Below are 11347 nucleotides of genomic sequence, written 5' to 3'. Positions count from 1 at the left end.
GATGGGAAATGGTGCTACAATAAATTAATCTGGGGGTAAAGAAGATAGAGAAGGGATGTTAGTGCCTCGAATTTCACCCCTGCCCCTTCCTGGTCTGCCCCCTTCCCTGTAGATGGAGTGCCTGAAACTGATCGCCTCCCCCAGATTAATTTATTGTAGCACCATTTCCCATCATCCTCCTTCAACCAAGGAAAAAGCTTAAGAAATTCAAAGTTAGTGGGTAGTTTCAAGGAACCAGGAGTCGAGGAGGATGGGAAATGGTGCTACAATAAATTAATCTGGGGGTAAAGAAGATAGAGAAGGGATGTTAGTGCCTCGAATTTCACCCCTGCCCCTTCCTGGTCTGCCCCCTTCCCTGTAGATGGAGTGCCTGAAACTGATCGCCTCCCCCAGATTCACAGACAAGAGGGTGGGCTACCTGGGGGCCATGCTTCTGCTGGATGAGAGGCAGGATGCCCACCTGCTCATTACCAACAGCATCAAGAAGTGAGAGGGTTCTGGGAAGCACTTGGAATCAGGGAGCTGGGAGAGTGGGGAACTGGGAAATCCCAGGGGGCTGCCTGATGCCGGTACTGGGAAGCATGGATTTCTCCGACCTTGACTGACCACCCTCCCGACTCTGCAGTGACCTGAGCCAGGGGATTCAGGCAGTACAAGGCCTGGCCCTGTGCACTCTGAGCACTGTGGGCTCTGCTGAGATGTGCCGGGACCTGGCCACTGAGGTGGAGAAACTGCTCCTGCAGCCAGGCCCCTATGTGCGCAAGAAGGTGAGATGGCAGGACTCTAGGCACAGGAAACTGTTCTATTTGCCTCATGTTAAAGGTGGGAGGTCCATCCTGGCACCCCCTGCCCCTTTCTGAGCCCCTTGATCTCTGCAGGCTGTTCTGACCGCCGTGCACATTATCCGGAAGGTCCCCGAGCTCTCCAACATCTTCCTCCCACCCTGTGCCCAACTGCTTCATGAACGTCACCACGGTAAGGCCATGGGGTTCCCCATCCCCTGCCTTACTTCTGGGTGTTGACAGAAGTGAAAAAATGGGACGGGAACACCAGCCCTCAGGGGCAGGGTAGCATGTGCACATGAACACACACACGCAGTAGACTCTCCTGTGCCCCTGGCCCACCATTCACTACCCCCCTCAACACCAGGCGTCCTGCTGGGCACCATCACGCTGATCACGGAGCTCTGTGAACGAAGCCCTGCAGCCCTCAAGCACTTTCGAAAGGTGGGCTGGTGGAAGGGGCGCCCCTGGGCCAGGAAAAGAGGGGCCATGGGGTTGGAATGGGGCTGAAGGTTGAGAGGATTAGGCAGAATACCCAGTAAGGCTTGCCCTCCCTCCAGGTGGTGCCCCAGCTGGTGCAGATCCTCTGGACTCTGGTGACGACGGGATACTCCACAGAGCACAGTATATCTGGAGTCAGCGACCCCTTTCTGCAGGTGGGCTGACCCTGTCCTGCTGTGTCCCTGGAGCAAAGGGCTTAGCAGTAAGCCTGTGGCTAGTGGCCATCTCCCGAACACTCTGGATTGCACAGGATTGCACAGGTCATCCCAAGACCAGTCTGGGAAGTGGGGGATGCCTAAAGATCAGAAATCCAGTTTGGTAACAACAACAACAACAAAATGCCCATCACCAAATCCCCTGGCTTCGTGTGCCTCTGATCTCCCAGGACCCAAGGGACCTGGGCAGGGGAAGGGGGAGGGGCAGGGAAGATCTAGGAAACCAGCCAGGCCCTTCACGATACTTTGTTCAGTGCTGGATTCTTCTCTTCAGCCTGACTCTACCCTTTGAACCCCTCCATCTTTCGATCTTTAACCCATCTCAGGTCCAGATACTTCGTCTGCTTCGGATCCTGGGCCGGAACCATGAAGAAAGCAGTGAGACCATGAATGACTTGCTGGCCCAGGTGGGGGTCTGGAGAGTGAGCATTGCTTAGGGGTGTGGCTCTGAGATCGTACTGGCCCCGGGCATCCTTCACGTGATCGTCCACCCCCATGGTAGCCATATAATCATGTTGCCATTTCCCTGCAGACTATGATTTCTGTGAGGATGGGGACACAGTCTGTCTCAGAGTAGTAGCCCCCAGCACATCGTGGGGGTTCGGGGAACTTTGTTAGATGATGAAGGGATGACATGGTGGGTACCTTCCAGAGACCTGAGGAGAGGACAGAGCCTCTTCTAGTTGCATTTTCTCTCACATCTACTCAGGTGGCCACTAACACAGATACCAGCCGAAATGCAGGCAACGCAGTCCTATTTGAGACAGTGCTGACCATCATGGACATCCGCTCTGTAGCCGGCCTCCGGGTATCACCCCATATGCCTCTCCCACTGCGGCCCCACCCACCAACCCCAGCCAGGCAGACAGGTCCTAGTCACTGGTTTCTCCTCCCCACCCACGATCCTGTGCCCTACTGCCCGCGCTCCTTCACGAGCACGTTGTTCCTTCCCTGACTGGCCTCAACCTTTGCCTCCCATAGGTCCTGGCTGTCAACATTCTTGGCCGCTTTCTGCTCAACAGTGACAAGAACATTAGGTAATCATCCCGGATGTCTGGCCGGCCTGTGCCACTGAGCCCCTGGCCCTCGGCCCTCCTCCTTCCATTGCCTCCTGATTTATGTGCCTCTTATTCCAAGACTCAGGGCAGGATGGGCAGGGAGGGGGCTGAGGAGCATGGTGTGATGGGTCCTCTCCCACTCTGGCAGGTATGTGGCGCTGACATCGTTGCTGCGTGTGGTGCAGTCTGACCACAGTGCTGTGCAGCGGCACCGGCCCACTGTGGTGGAGTGTCTGCGGGAGCCTGATGCCTCCCTTAGCCGGTGAGTAGGACAGAGCAACAAGAGGGCAGGGCAGAAGGCCCAGCCCCTGGTAGCCAAGACCTGGACCGAGAGCCACTGGTTAGAGCCACTGAATTAGAGGGATTAAGGAGATAGGTGTCTGAGGAAGGGAGGGCCTGAGGCATAGCTCAGGGTGACTTGGCTACCCTGTATCAACAACCTCTTTTTCCTGTCAGGCGGGCCCTGGAACTGAGTCTGGCTCTGGTGAATAGCTCCAACGTGCGAGCCATGACGCAAGAGCTGCAGAGCTTTCTGGAATCCTGCCCCCCTGATCTGCGGGCCGACTGTGCCTCAGGCATCCTGCTGGCAGCAGAGAGGTGAGGTGACAGGTGCCCAGGAGGCAGAGATGATAGAATCTGGAGAGGGTCAATATGAGGGCTGAAGAGGCCTATGTCCCCTAGGTTTGCCCCAACCAAGCGGTGGCATATAGATACCATCCTGCGTGTGCTGACAATGGTGAGGCAGGGACTGATCTAAGAGAGCTGGGAGGGAGTGGGCAGGGTTCACTTCCCTGAACCCTGGGCCTCATTCACCCTCTCCAGGCAGGCACCCATGTACGGGATGATGCAGTGGCCAACCTGACCCAGCTGATTGGGGGTGCCCAGGAGCTACATGCCTACTCCGTGCGCCGCCTCTACAGTGCCCTGGCAGAAGACATATCCCAAGTACTGTTCCCACCACCAGACCCAGTGCTGCCCGAGCCTCCCAGCCCTTCCTGAGCTACCAGCTCCCTACAGCTGATGCCCATGCTTTTCCCTGGAGGTCGTAGCCACCTACTCAGCAGAGACATCCAAGGACAGAGCCCTGTTTTTAGTTAGAACACCTGAACTTCTGTCCTGGCTCTGCAGCCACAGATAACTGATTTAAGTCTCCTTAACGCTCTGTGTACTCAACTCTCTACCCTGCCTACCTCTCAGAACTATGTTGAGGATCAAATGAGATGGAACTCGTTCTGTGTGTATCAGGTTTCCACTGCCTTGAATGCTGAGTGGATTAACAGAAGCCAGCCTCTATCTATCTCCCATGTCCATATTACTCAAGTAGCGTGGGCAGAAACCACATATCACTTCCTCAGAGCAAGGACCCTCTTGCTTGGCCCTTGCTGAGCTCCTTTTGGTGAGGCCATGTAGTTCTGATGCTTGGCCACCAGAGGGCAGAAGACCCCCCCCCCAAGAGCCAGGACAGAGCCTGGTTGCTCCAGAGAGTGGACAAACTCTTACATAACTGTTTCCATGCGAGACATTTCCCTTCCCCACCTCTCCAAACCCCACAATCTCTGCACTGCATAAGGGCATGTCACCGTGGTGGGAGTGGGGAGCGGACCCAGAACCTGGCTTAGCATCGTTCTTCTCCCGCGCAGCAACCACTGGTACAAGTGGCAGCCTGGTGCATTGGAGAATATGGGGACCTCCTGCTGGAGGGGAGCTGTGAGGAAACCGAGCCCCTTCAGGTGAGGCCAATATCAGGGGTACACTGAGGAGGGCCTCGGCAGGAGAGACAGGGTGCGCCACAGTTATGGCCTGTGTCCCTGCGAAGGTGGAGGAAGAGGAGGTGTTGGCACTGTTGGAGAAGGTGCTGCAGTCCCATATGTCCCTACCAGCCACCAGAGGCTATGCACTGACAGCCCTCATGAAGCTCAGCACCCGGCTCCGTGGGGACAACAAGTAAGAAGGGGTCTTGGCCCCTCTTCTTGGTGCCTCCAGTAATAGATGTCCCTTTACCATGCCCAGCAGTTTCAGAGTTTCTCTCCAGGCACACACCCCAGGTCCCCCAGTCCATAGGTTCTTCCTTGTGAGCCAGGTATTGCGGGGGTCCCCCTGCTCTGTGGGGCCTTTCCCTTCCATGTCACATCCTGGAGTTGGGGGGCAGGGCCGCCCACCCACACACACCCTGTGGCCCAGCCGCATCCGCCAGGTGGTGTCTGTCTACGGGAGCTGCCTGGATGTGGAACTGCAGCAGCGGGCTGTCGAGTACAACGCACTCTTCCAGAAGTATGACCACATGAGGTGCGACTGTCACTGTGCCGCAGCGTAGGACCCAACCCCTGCCCTCTCCCCACGCCACTTCTCCAGGTACCCCTTTCTGGGTACAAGGGTTTTGTTGTCCCCTGTGGTCTTCCTCCTCCATAGTCAGAGCCTCCCACCCATAGTTCCTTGAAGCCAAGGTGGCTCCCAGCCCTCCATGCTCATTCGAAAACCAGCGGGGCAGTATGCCAGCTTAGGACATCAGAGAGGCGCTCTGACCCACCACATGCCCGGGGCTCAGCACGGTCTTACCTGTCCTCCCACATGCTGCTTATGAAAAGCCCAGGGTCTAGCCAGAGGGACACACCTATATTCCATCCTCTCAGGGCTGCCATCCTGGAAAAGATGCCTCTTGTGGAGCGAGGTGGTACCCAGGATGAGGAAGCAAAGGAAAGCAAAGAAGCCCAGCATTCGGAAGCAGCCCTTGTCCCCACAGAGCCGCAGGTGGGGGCCGGAAGCCCCTGGGGGAAGAGGACTTGGTCAGGCTTCCACACCTAGCCCTGCTCCTTCTTCCCTTTCCCGCAGGCTTCCAAGCTCTTGGATCTATTAGATCTCCTGGATGGCACTTCTGGGGCTGCCCAGCCCCCACCTCCTCTGGAACCCTCCTCAGAAGGCACTTCAGTACACCTCCTTGACCTGCCCTGTGTGTCTTCAGCCCCGGGTAAGCCTCAGTAAAGGGGAGACAGGAGACGTCTTAAGAAAAGTAGGGGTATGGGGCTCCTGGGTGGCTCAGTTGGTTAAGCCTCTGCCTTTGGCTCAGGTCGTGATCCCAGGGTCCTGGGATCAAGCCCCGCATCGGGCTCTCTGCTCAGTGGGGAGCCTGCTTCCTCCTCCTTCTCTGCCGGACTCTCTGCCTACTTGTGATCTCTGTCAAATAAATAAATAAAATCTTAAAAAGAAAGAAAGAAAGAAAGAAAGAAAGAAAGAAAGAAAAGGAGGGGTGGAGATGGGCTGCTTCTCCTTTTTTGCCAAGGACTGAAGTCCACATGTCCTCCTCCATGCTGTGAACCTCTCATCTCTTCCTCATCTTGATAGATAAAAGGCTTCATTAGCTCATGCCAGTTCCCTCCTGGATACCACTAGCCCATGAGGCCCAGCTGCCTCCCAGTCCATCTCCTATACTTCCCACTCCCAGCTCCATGGCCCTCTTAGCTTCTCAGACCCTCTTACCTGAAGCCCTTGGTAAACTTGTGCTCCTTTCACATGGAATGATTTTTTTTTGTTTTTTTTTTTTGTTTGTTTTTTTACTTTGAGAGAGAGACCTAGAGAGTACCAGTGGGTTGAGGGGCAGAGGGAGAAGCAGACTCCCTGCTGAGGGCTCAATGCAGGGCTCGATCCCGGGACCCTGGGATCATGACCTGAGCCAAAGGCAGATGCTTAACCAACTGAGACAGCCAGGTGCCCCTCCATGGAATGCTCTTGCCCAGCACGTCAGATAACTGGCTCATTCTCATTCTTCAGGCCTCAGCTAAAATGTCAGATGCCTTCCCCTGACACTCTTTTTATTTATTTATTTATTTATTTATTTGAGATGGAGAGAGCATGAACAGGAGAAGGGGCAGAGGGAGAGGGAGAAGCAGACTCCCTGCTGAGCAGGGAGCCCGGTATGGGGTTTGATTCCAGGACCCTGAGATCACAACCCGAGCCGTAGGGTTAATTTAACTGACTGAGCCACCCAGGCGCCCTTATTTAAGTTATTCCTCCCAGTTACTCTGACATTATTTATTTTCTTCATAGCACCAAGTAGTCTGTGATTATCTTGGTTGTTTTCTTGTTTATTGTTTTTCCCTGCCCACTAGACTATAAGCTCAGAATAGGGACTTCATATTCTTGTCCACTTTGTACCTGGCTTCTCCAGCACTGCCTTGAACCCAGTGGGCACTCACTTAATTTCTATTGAATGAATGAATGAATGAGCTTGTTATCTTCCCCATACACTGAGCTGCTGTTTTTTCCACACTCCAGCTTCCATCCCAAATCTCAAAGTGTTTGAGCGTGAAGGACTGCAGCTGAATCTGTCTTTTGTTCGACCCCCTGGAACCCCTGCTTTGCTCTTAATCATGGTCACTGCTATCAACACCTCAGAGGCTGATGTCACCCACTTCGTCTGTCAGGCTGCTGTGCCCAAGGTTTGTAGAAGACCAGGATTTGAGGTGGCCTGGTCACTCCAGGAAAAAAGGCTAAGTAGGGGAGGTGGGTGGGAGGAAGAATGAGATGGGAAGGGAATGCAGAGACAAGCACTTGGGGAATTATGGGAAGAGGGTTTGAAACTGTTGGGTGTGGAGGGGTTGCCTGAGCCCAGCTATCTGCCTTACTATGCTCTGCCCAACCTCCTGTGTTCAGAGTTTCCAGCTGCAGCTCCAGGCCCCCAGTGGAGACACAGTTCCAGCTCAGGGTGGCCTTCCCGTGACCCAGCTCCTCAGAATCCTCAACCCTAAGAAGGTGAGCTCAGGAGCACCCACCCCACCCCCTGTTGATAAGGCCCTGGGACTGAAATCACAGATGCTAACCCTGGTCTCCACTCTCATATTCCTAGGCCCCCTTGAGGCTGAAGCTGCGCCTCACCTACAACCACTTTGGCCAGTCTGTGCAGGAGATCTTTGAGGTGAACAACTTGCCCGTGGAGACATGGCAGTAACACCCTCCATGCAGTCTGAAATCCTCCTGTGTCCCCAACACCTCAGGGTCTCAGCCACTTGGAGCCTGTACCTGACATCGACCAGCAGGTGGCGCTGTGGTCCTGCATTTGCCTCCGCAAAAACGGGGCAGGGTAGAGGGTGCTGTCCCCTCACCTCCTACAAATAATGAAAGTCCAATAAAGCCTGAGGGGGAAAGCCATATTTGGGTACAGTTGAGATAGAACACATTTACAGATCATAGCAAGGGAAGAGTCTTCTTATCCAGGAAGTTCCCTTGAGCCTTAGAAACCTGTTTCAACAAAGAAGGGTTCTTTCTACCCTCAAATTTGGGGAGCAAATTTGCCCCTAAACTTCCACAGGAGGGACTCTACAATCTGGTCCAGAGTAGGGCACAGCAGCAAAATGAAACAGAACTTTTTTTTAAGATTTTATTTTTATTTGACAGAGACACAGTGAGAGAGGGAACACAAGTAGGGAGAGTGGGAGAGGAAGAAGCAGGCTTCCCAATGAGTAGGGAGCCCGATGCGGGACTCGATTCCAAGACCCCAGGATCATGACCTGACCTGAAGGCAGATACTTAACAACTGAGCCACGCAGGTGCCCCAGAACTTCCAGATTTCTAACAGGGATTCCCACCTACTTTCCCAACCTGCTGCTCTTCCCCACACCTCAAGGCAGGGAAATCCCTGCTGCCTCCCCTCATCTCTAACTCAGCTGTAAGGCAGTTTAGGAGCCGCTGGCAGAATCAATGGCATCGACCAAGGGAGGGGGGGTGGCAAGGGATTTTCCTGTGCTTAACTACTGATCACGGCTAAGTGGAAATCCTATAAACACGAGCGGAAATCAATGGAGGCTGCTTAGCGGCCAGGGGAGAGGGGCGGCCCACAGATTGCATCTGACGGATGAGGGAGAAGAGGCAGCCAGGGAGGGCTCATGGAAGGCTAGCTGAACATAAGGTAAAGAACAGGCAGAGTTAGAGAGGAGTCAGCTGTGGGAAGGAGGCCTGGGGAAGAGGCACAGGCTACCCAGGAAAGAACCCTGTTAGACCCAGAGTTCTCTTCCTTGTTAAAGAAGTGACAGCCTAGCCCAAGTTGCTGTCAGGAGATTTAGTCCCCTGTGGCTTCTCTCTGGCGCTGTATACTTCCAGCAGTTGCTGATAGTCCTGAGGCCGGAAGCGCTGGAGGTACACCATCACCTTAGGAGGTGCTGTCTCCTGTGCGGGCACACCTGCAGGCAAAAGGAGAACTGAGAGGAGAGAACCAGACAGCTGTAAATGCTTTGATTCCGTTCCCTGCCCTCCTAGCCAGACCTCAAAGTTGTTTCCAAGGCAGCACTGGGATTCTGAAGGCCACCCAGGAAGTTTCTATAACCCACCAGCACACACCCTGACTGGCCTGTGCCAGAGGGGCCTACAGGGGCCACTTCGGGTAGGAGTGAAGCTGGGAAGCCAAGCATGAGCCTCTCCTCTGGCAAGGAGAAATGGTGAAGAGGTGCTCAGATGCCATGAAGACAGAGGGTGCCTCTGTATCTATTCTTTTCAGTTACTACTCCTGGCCCCCAGTCAAGATGAAAGCTCATGCAGGCAGGCTGAAGCTCATTAGGTTGATAATGAAGCACAAGGAGGGAAGCACACAGAGAAACAGGGATGTGGAAAGGAGAGAAGCAGCAACAACCATGGGGTGAGATTCGCATAATAATCTAGCCTCTATGTGGTATGGAGCCACCTTAAGTCAGTGTCTTATTGTTAGCGCCTGGCAGCATGCTGGGCTTATAGCAGGAAACTCAGCTTAGTGTATGTTTGCTGAGAAAGCGAGAGCAGCATTCCACTGCTTGAAGGCCTCATGGAACGCACAATCCCATACTTCTATGGATGAACTGTCTACAGAAAAAGAAATCTGCCATGGCTTCTCCTGTTGTCTGTCACATAAGTACAACGTTGTTGCCTTTTTACTCAAAGCCAACGGGACAAATTAAATGAGGATCTAGGTAGCTATAAAAAAAAGAAAACAGGATTTGGGGGAAGAAAGGATGGATGGAAGGATTCAAGCAGAGGACAGATGCAAACTTGGAGCAGCCAGCGGTGTGAGAACTAAATGAGGCAAGGATTGGGGGAGATTAGAGACAAGGAAGGATCCAATCCAGGTTAGACAGCTTCTGTAAAAGCATACGGTCCTCCAAAAAATTGCCAAGACGATCCCTGTTACAGAAATAACCCCAAGACCCTCTCCTCTGGCTGATTTTCAGTGGATACATCCAAAAGAGTGGTAGGGAAGGCAAGGAAAGGACAGAAGGGCACATCTCCCTCACCAAGCATGCTGCTGAGGCTGTGGATCTTCTCTAGGGCAGTTGGGACCTCAGCCTTCTCGTGTACCAGGGCCTCTACCTCACCCACAGCGTAGCCAAAGTCGGCTGTATCCAGGTCCACCGTGAGCGAAGGCTCCTCTTCTTCAGCTCGGGATAGCACCAGCTTCCAGGCACTACGCTTGGTCACAAAACTAGCTACTTCCTGCAGCCCCAGTGGGCCCAGCACAGCTGCCACACTTCCAGACTCCAGGACGTCAGCTCCCAGCACCTCACAGAGCTGAGCCACAATTGCGGGCTCAACTGTGAGTTCCATAAACTCAGTGTGAGGTCCTGAGACAACAGCTCCTCCAGGATATTTGAGCTCCCACCCACTACCCTCTCTCTGTCGCAGCCAATAGTCAGCCCGCATGAGGCTCAGCTCAGGGGTGTCATAGTAGCTGTCCCAGAAGGTGACCTGGTGCTCCAGGGTGCCCCCCAACTCCTGCAGCCGCTTCTCTGTGTCAGGGCCAGGAACGAACTTTCGCTCCACCTCAATCAATGGTTGGGCCATGCTACCTGCAATCAGTAAATCAATAAATATTTGCTGACCTCCCCGGGGTGCTCAACCTTGCAGGATGACGATTCAGCAAACCACCCTCTACCTGGGAAGAATTTATGTGGCACACACTGTCACAGAGCTTTGTGTTGGGGCCACAGCTCGCTCTCCCTGCCTGAGAGATGGATGGCCCTGGACTGTCTCTGATGTCTTGAGGTTCTGCAACAGTGGCAGATCTCCAGGTAATCCCTTACACCTTCGGTGATGTCCTCAATCCAAAGAGCTCCCCAGAAAACTGTAGTGGGTGTCCTCCTTTCAATACTCGCCCTCTATACCTTGCTACCCCGGGTGGCCAATGGCTCACTTCCCGCAATGACCCCACCCTTCGCCGCAGCACCGGCCAGGCCAGCGGAGCCTCAGGTCTCACCTCAAAGCCCGAGAGGCTCCCACTCGCTGGACCCAGAGATGGGCGAGGGGAGCCCACGCCAAGCCCGCGAGGAATGCCGGGAGCAGTCCCTGGTCTCGGACCTGGGGCTGGATCTCTGTGCACCTAGCCGGTCCCAGCACGAGCGGCCATATTAGGCTCGATGTGGCGATGCCGAGGACAGGCCGGGCGAGAGACCTGCTACGTGATAGGGGGTCCACGACCTCCGCGCAGGACCGGGAACGCAGAAGTACCCCCGCGCTCTGCTCCTCCTGCCCGACCCCTCCCGGCTCCCGGGGGTCTCCCGGTCTCAGGCCTCAGGCTGAGCCCGACAGCCCGGGGTCCGGATGCATGATGGGAGTTGTAGTTCCAAAGGGAGATTTCGCTTCCTCGCCCCACCCGTCGCTATGGTGATAGGAAAGCTTCGGCTACAGCCCGCGGGACTCAACCTGAAGTTGAGCAGTCTGTTGATGGAAAAAGGGATGGTGCAGGCTGTTGATGGAAGAAGCTGAGCCTCAGTCCCGTCTCCAGGCCCCTCACTTCCTAGACAAATAGGCCTGAAATCCAAGCCACTAATCCAAACGC

General features: G+C 54.6%; 2 protein-coding genes across 4 annotated transcripts in view; one reads left to right on the top strand and one right to left on the bottom strand.

The window, feature by feature from the left end:
• The window catches only part of AP1G2 (adaptor related protein complex 1 subunit gamma 2), an 8970-nt gene extending 1256 nt beyond the window's left edge, over nt 1-7714 (top strand). Inside the window, exons 3-22 of one of the 3 annotated variants that reach the window (XM_059372920.1) lie at nt 362-486; nt 626-767; nt 879-975; nt 1150-1226; nt 1343-1438; nt 1825-1905; nt 2208-2306; nt 2480-2535; nt 2705-2818; nt 3013-3153; nt 3238-3292; nt 3379-3501; nt 4197-4286; nt 4373-4500; nt 4738-4842; nt 5187-5304; nt 5386-5521; nt 6826-6989; nt 7204-7302; nt 7397-7714. In XM_059372920.1, the coding sequence (XP_059228903.1) occupies nt 362-486; nt 626-767; nt 879-975; nt 1150-1226; nt 1343-1438; nt 1825-1905; nt 2208-2306; nt 2480-2535; nt 2705-2818; nt 3013-3153; nt 3238-3292; nt 3379-3501; nt 4197-4286; nt 4373-4500; nt 4738-4842; nt 5187-5304; nt 5386-5521; nt 6826-6989; nt 7204-7302; nt 7397-7498 (2148 nt within the window). In that variant the 3' untranslated portion in view covers nt 7499-7714. Of the gene's footprint in view, nt 1-361; nt 487-625; nt 768-878; nt 976-1149; nt 1227-1342; nt 1439-1824; nt 1906-2207; nt 2307-2479; nt 2536-2704; nt 2819-3012; nt 3154-3237; nt 3293-3378; nt 3502-4196; nt 4287-4372; nt 4501-4737; nt 4909-5186; nt 5305-5385; nt 5522-6825; nt 6990-7203; nt 7303-7396 lie in introns of those variants that run through there. The other 2 variants (XM_059372922.1, XM_059372921.1) reach the window with 2 other exon arrangements.
• A 182-nt stretch (nt 7715-7896) lies between these two features.
• On the bottom strand, nt 7897-11134 carry THTPA (thiamine triphosphatase). Its single transcript, XM_059372945.1, has 3 exons — nt 10766-11134; nt 9807-10358; nt 7897-8726 (listed from the first exon to the last, which is right to left on the bottom strand). Exons 2-3 carry the CDS (start codon nt 10351-10353, stop codon nt 8581-8583), a joined length of 693 nt encoding a protein of 230 aa, XP_059228928.1. The 5' UTR covers nt 10354-10358; nt 10766-11134; the 3' UTR covers nt 7897-8580.
• Nucleotides 11135-11347: the final 213 nt, after the last annotated feature.

Source organism: Mustela nigripes, chromosome 13 (assembly GCF_022355385.1).
Source record: "Mustela nigripes isolate SB6536 chromosome 13, MUSNIG.SB6536, whole genome shotgun sequence".
NCBI classification, from domain to species: domain Eukaryota; kingdom Metazoa; phylum Chordata; class Mammalia; order Carnivora; family Mustelidae; genus Mustela; species Mustela nigripes.
Note: the sequence above shows the minus strand (reverse complement) of the source record. Positions and strands in the feature narration are given on the sequence as shown.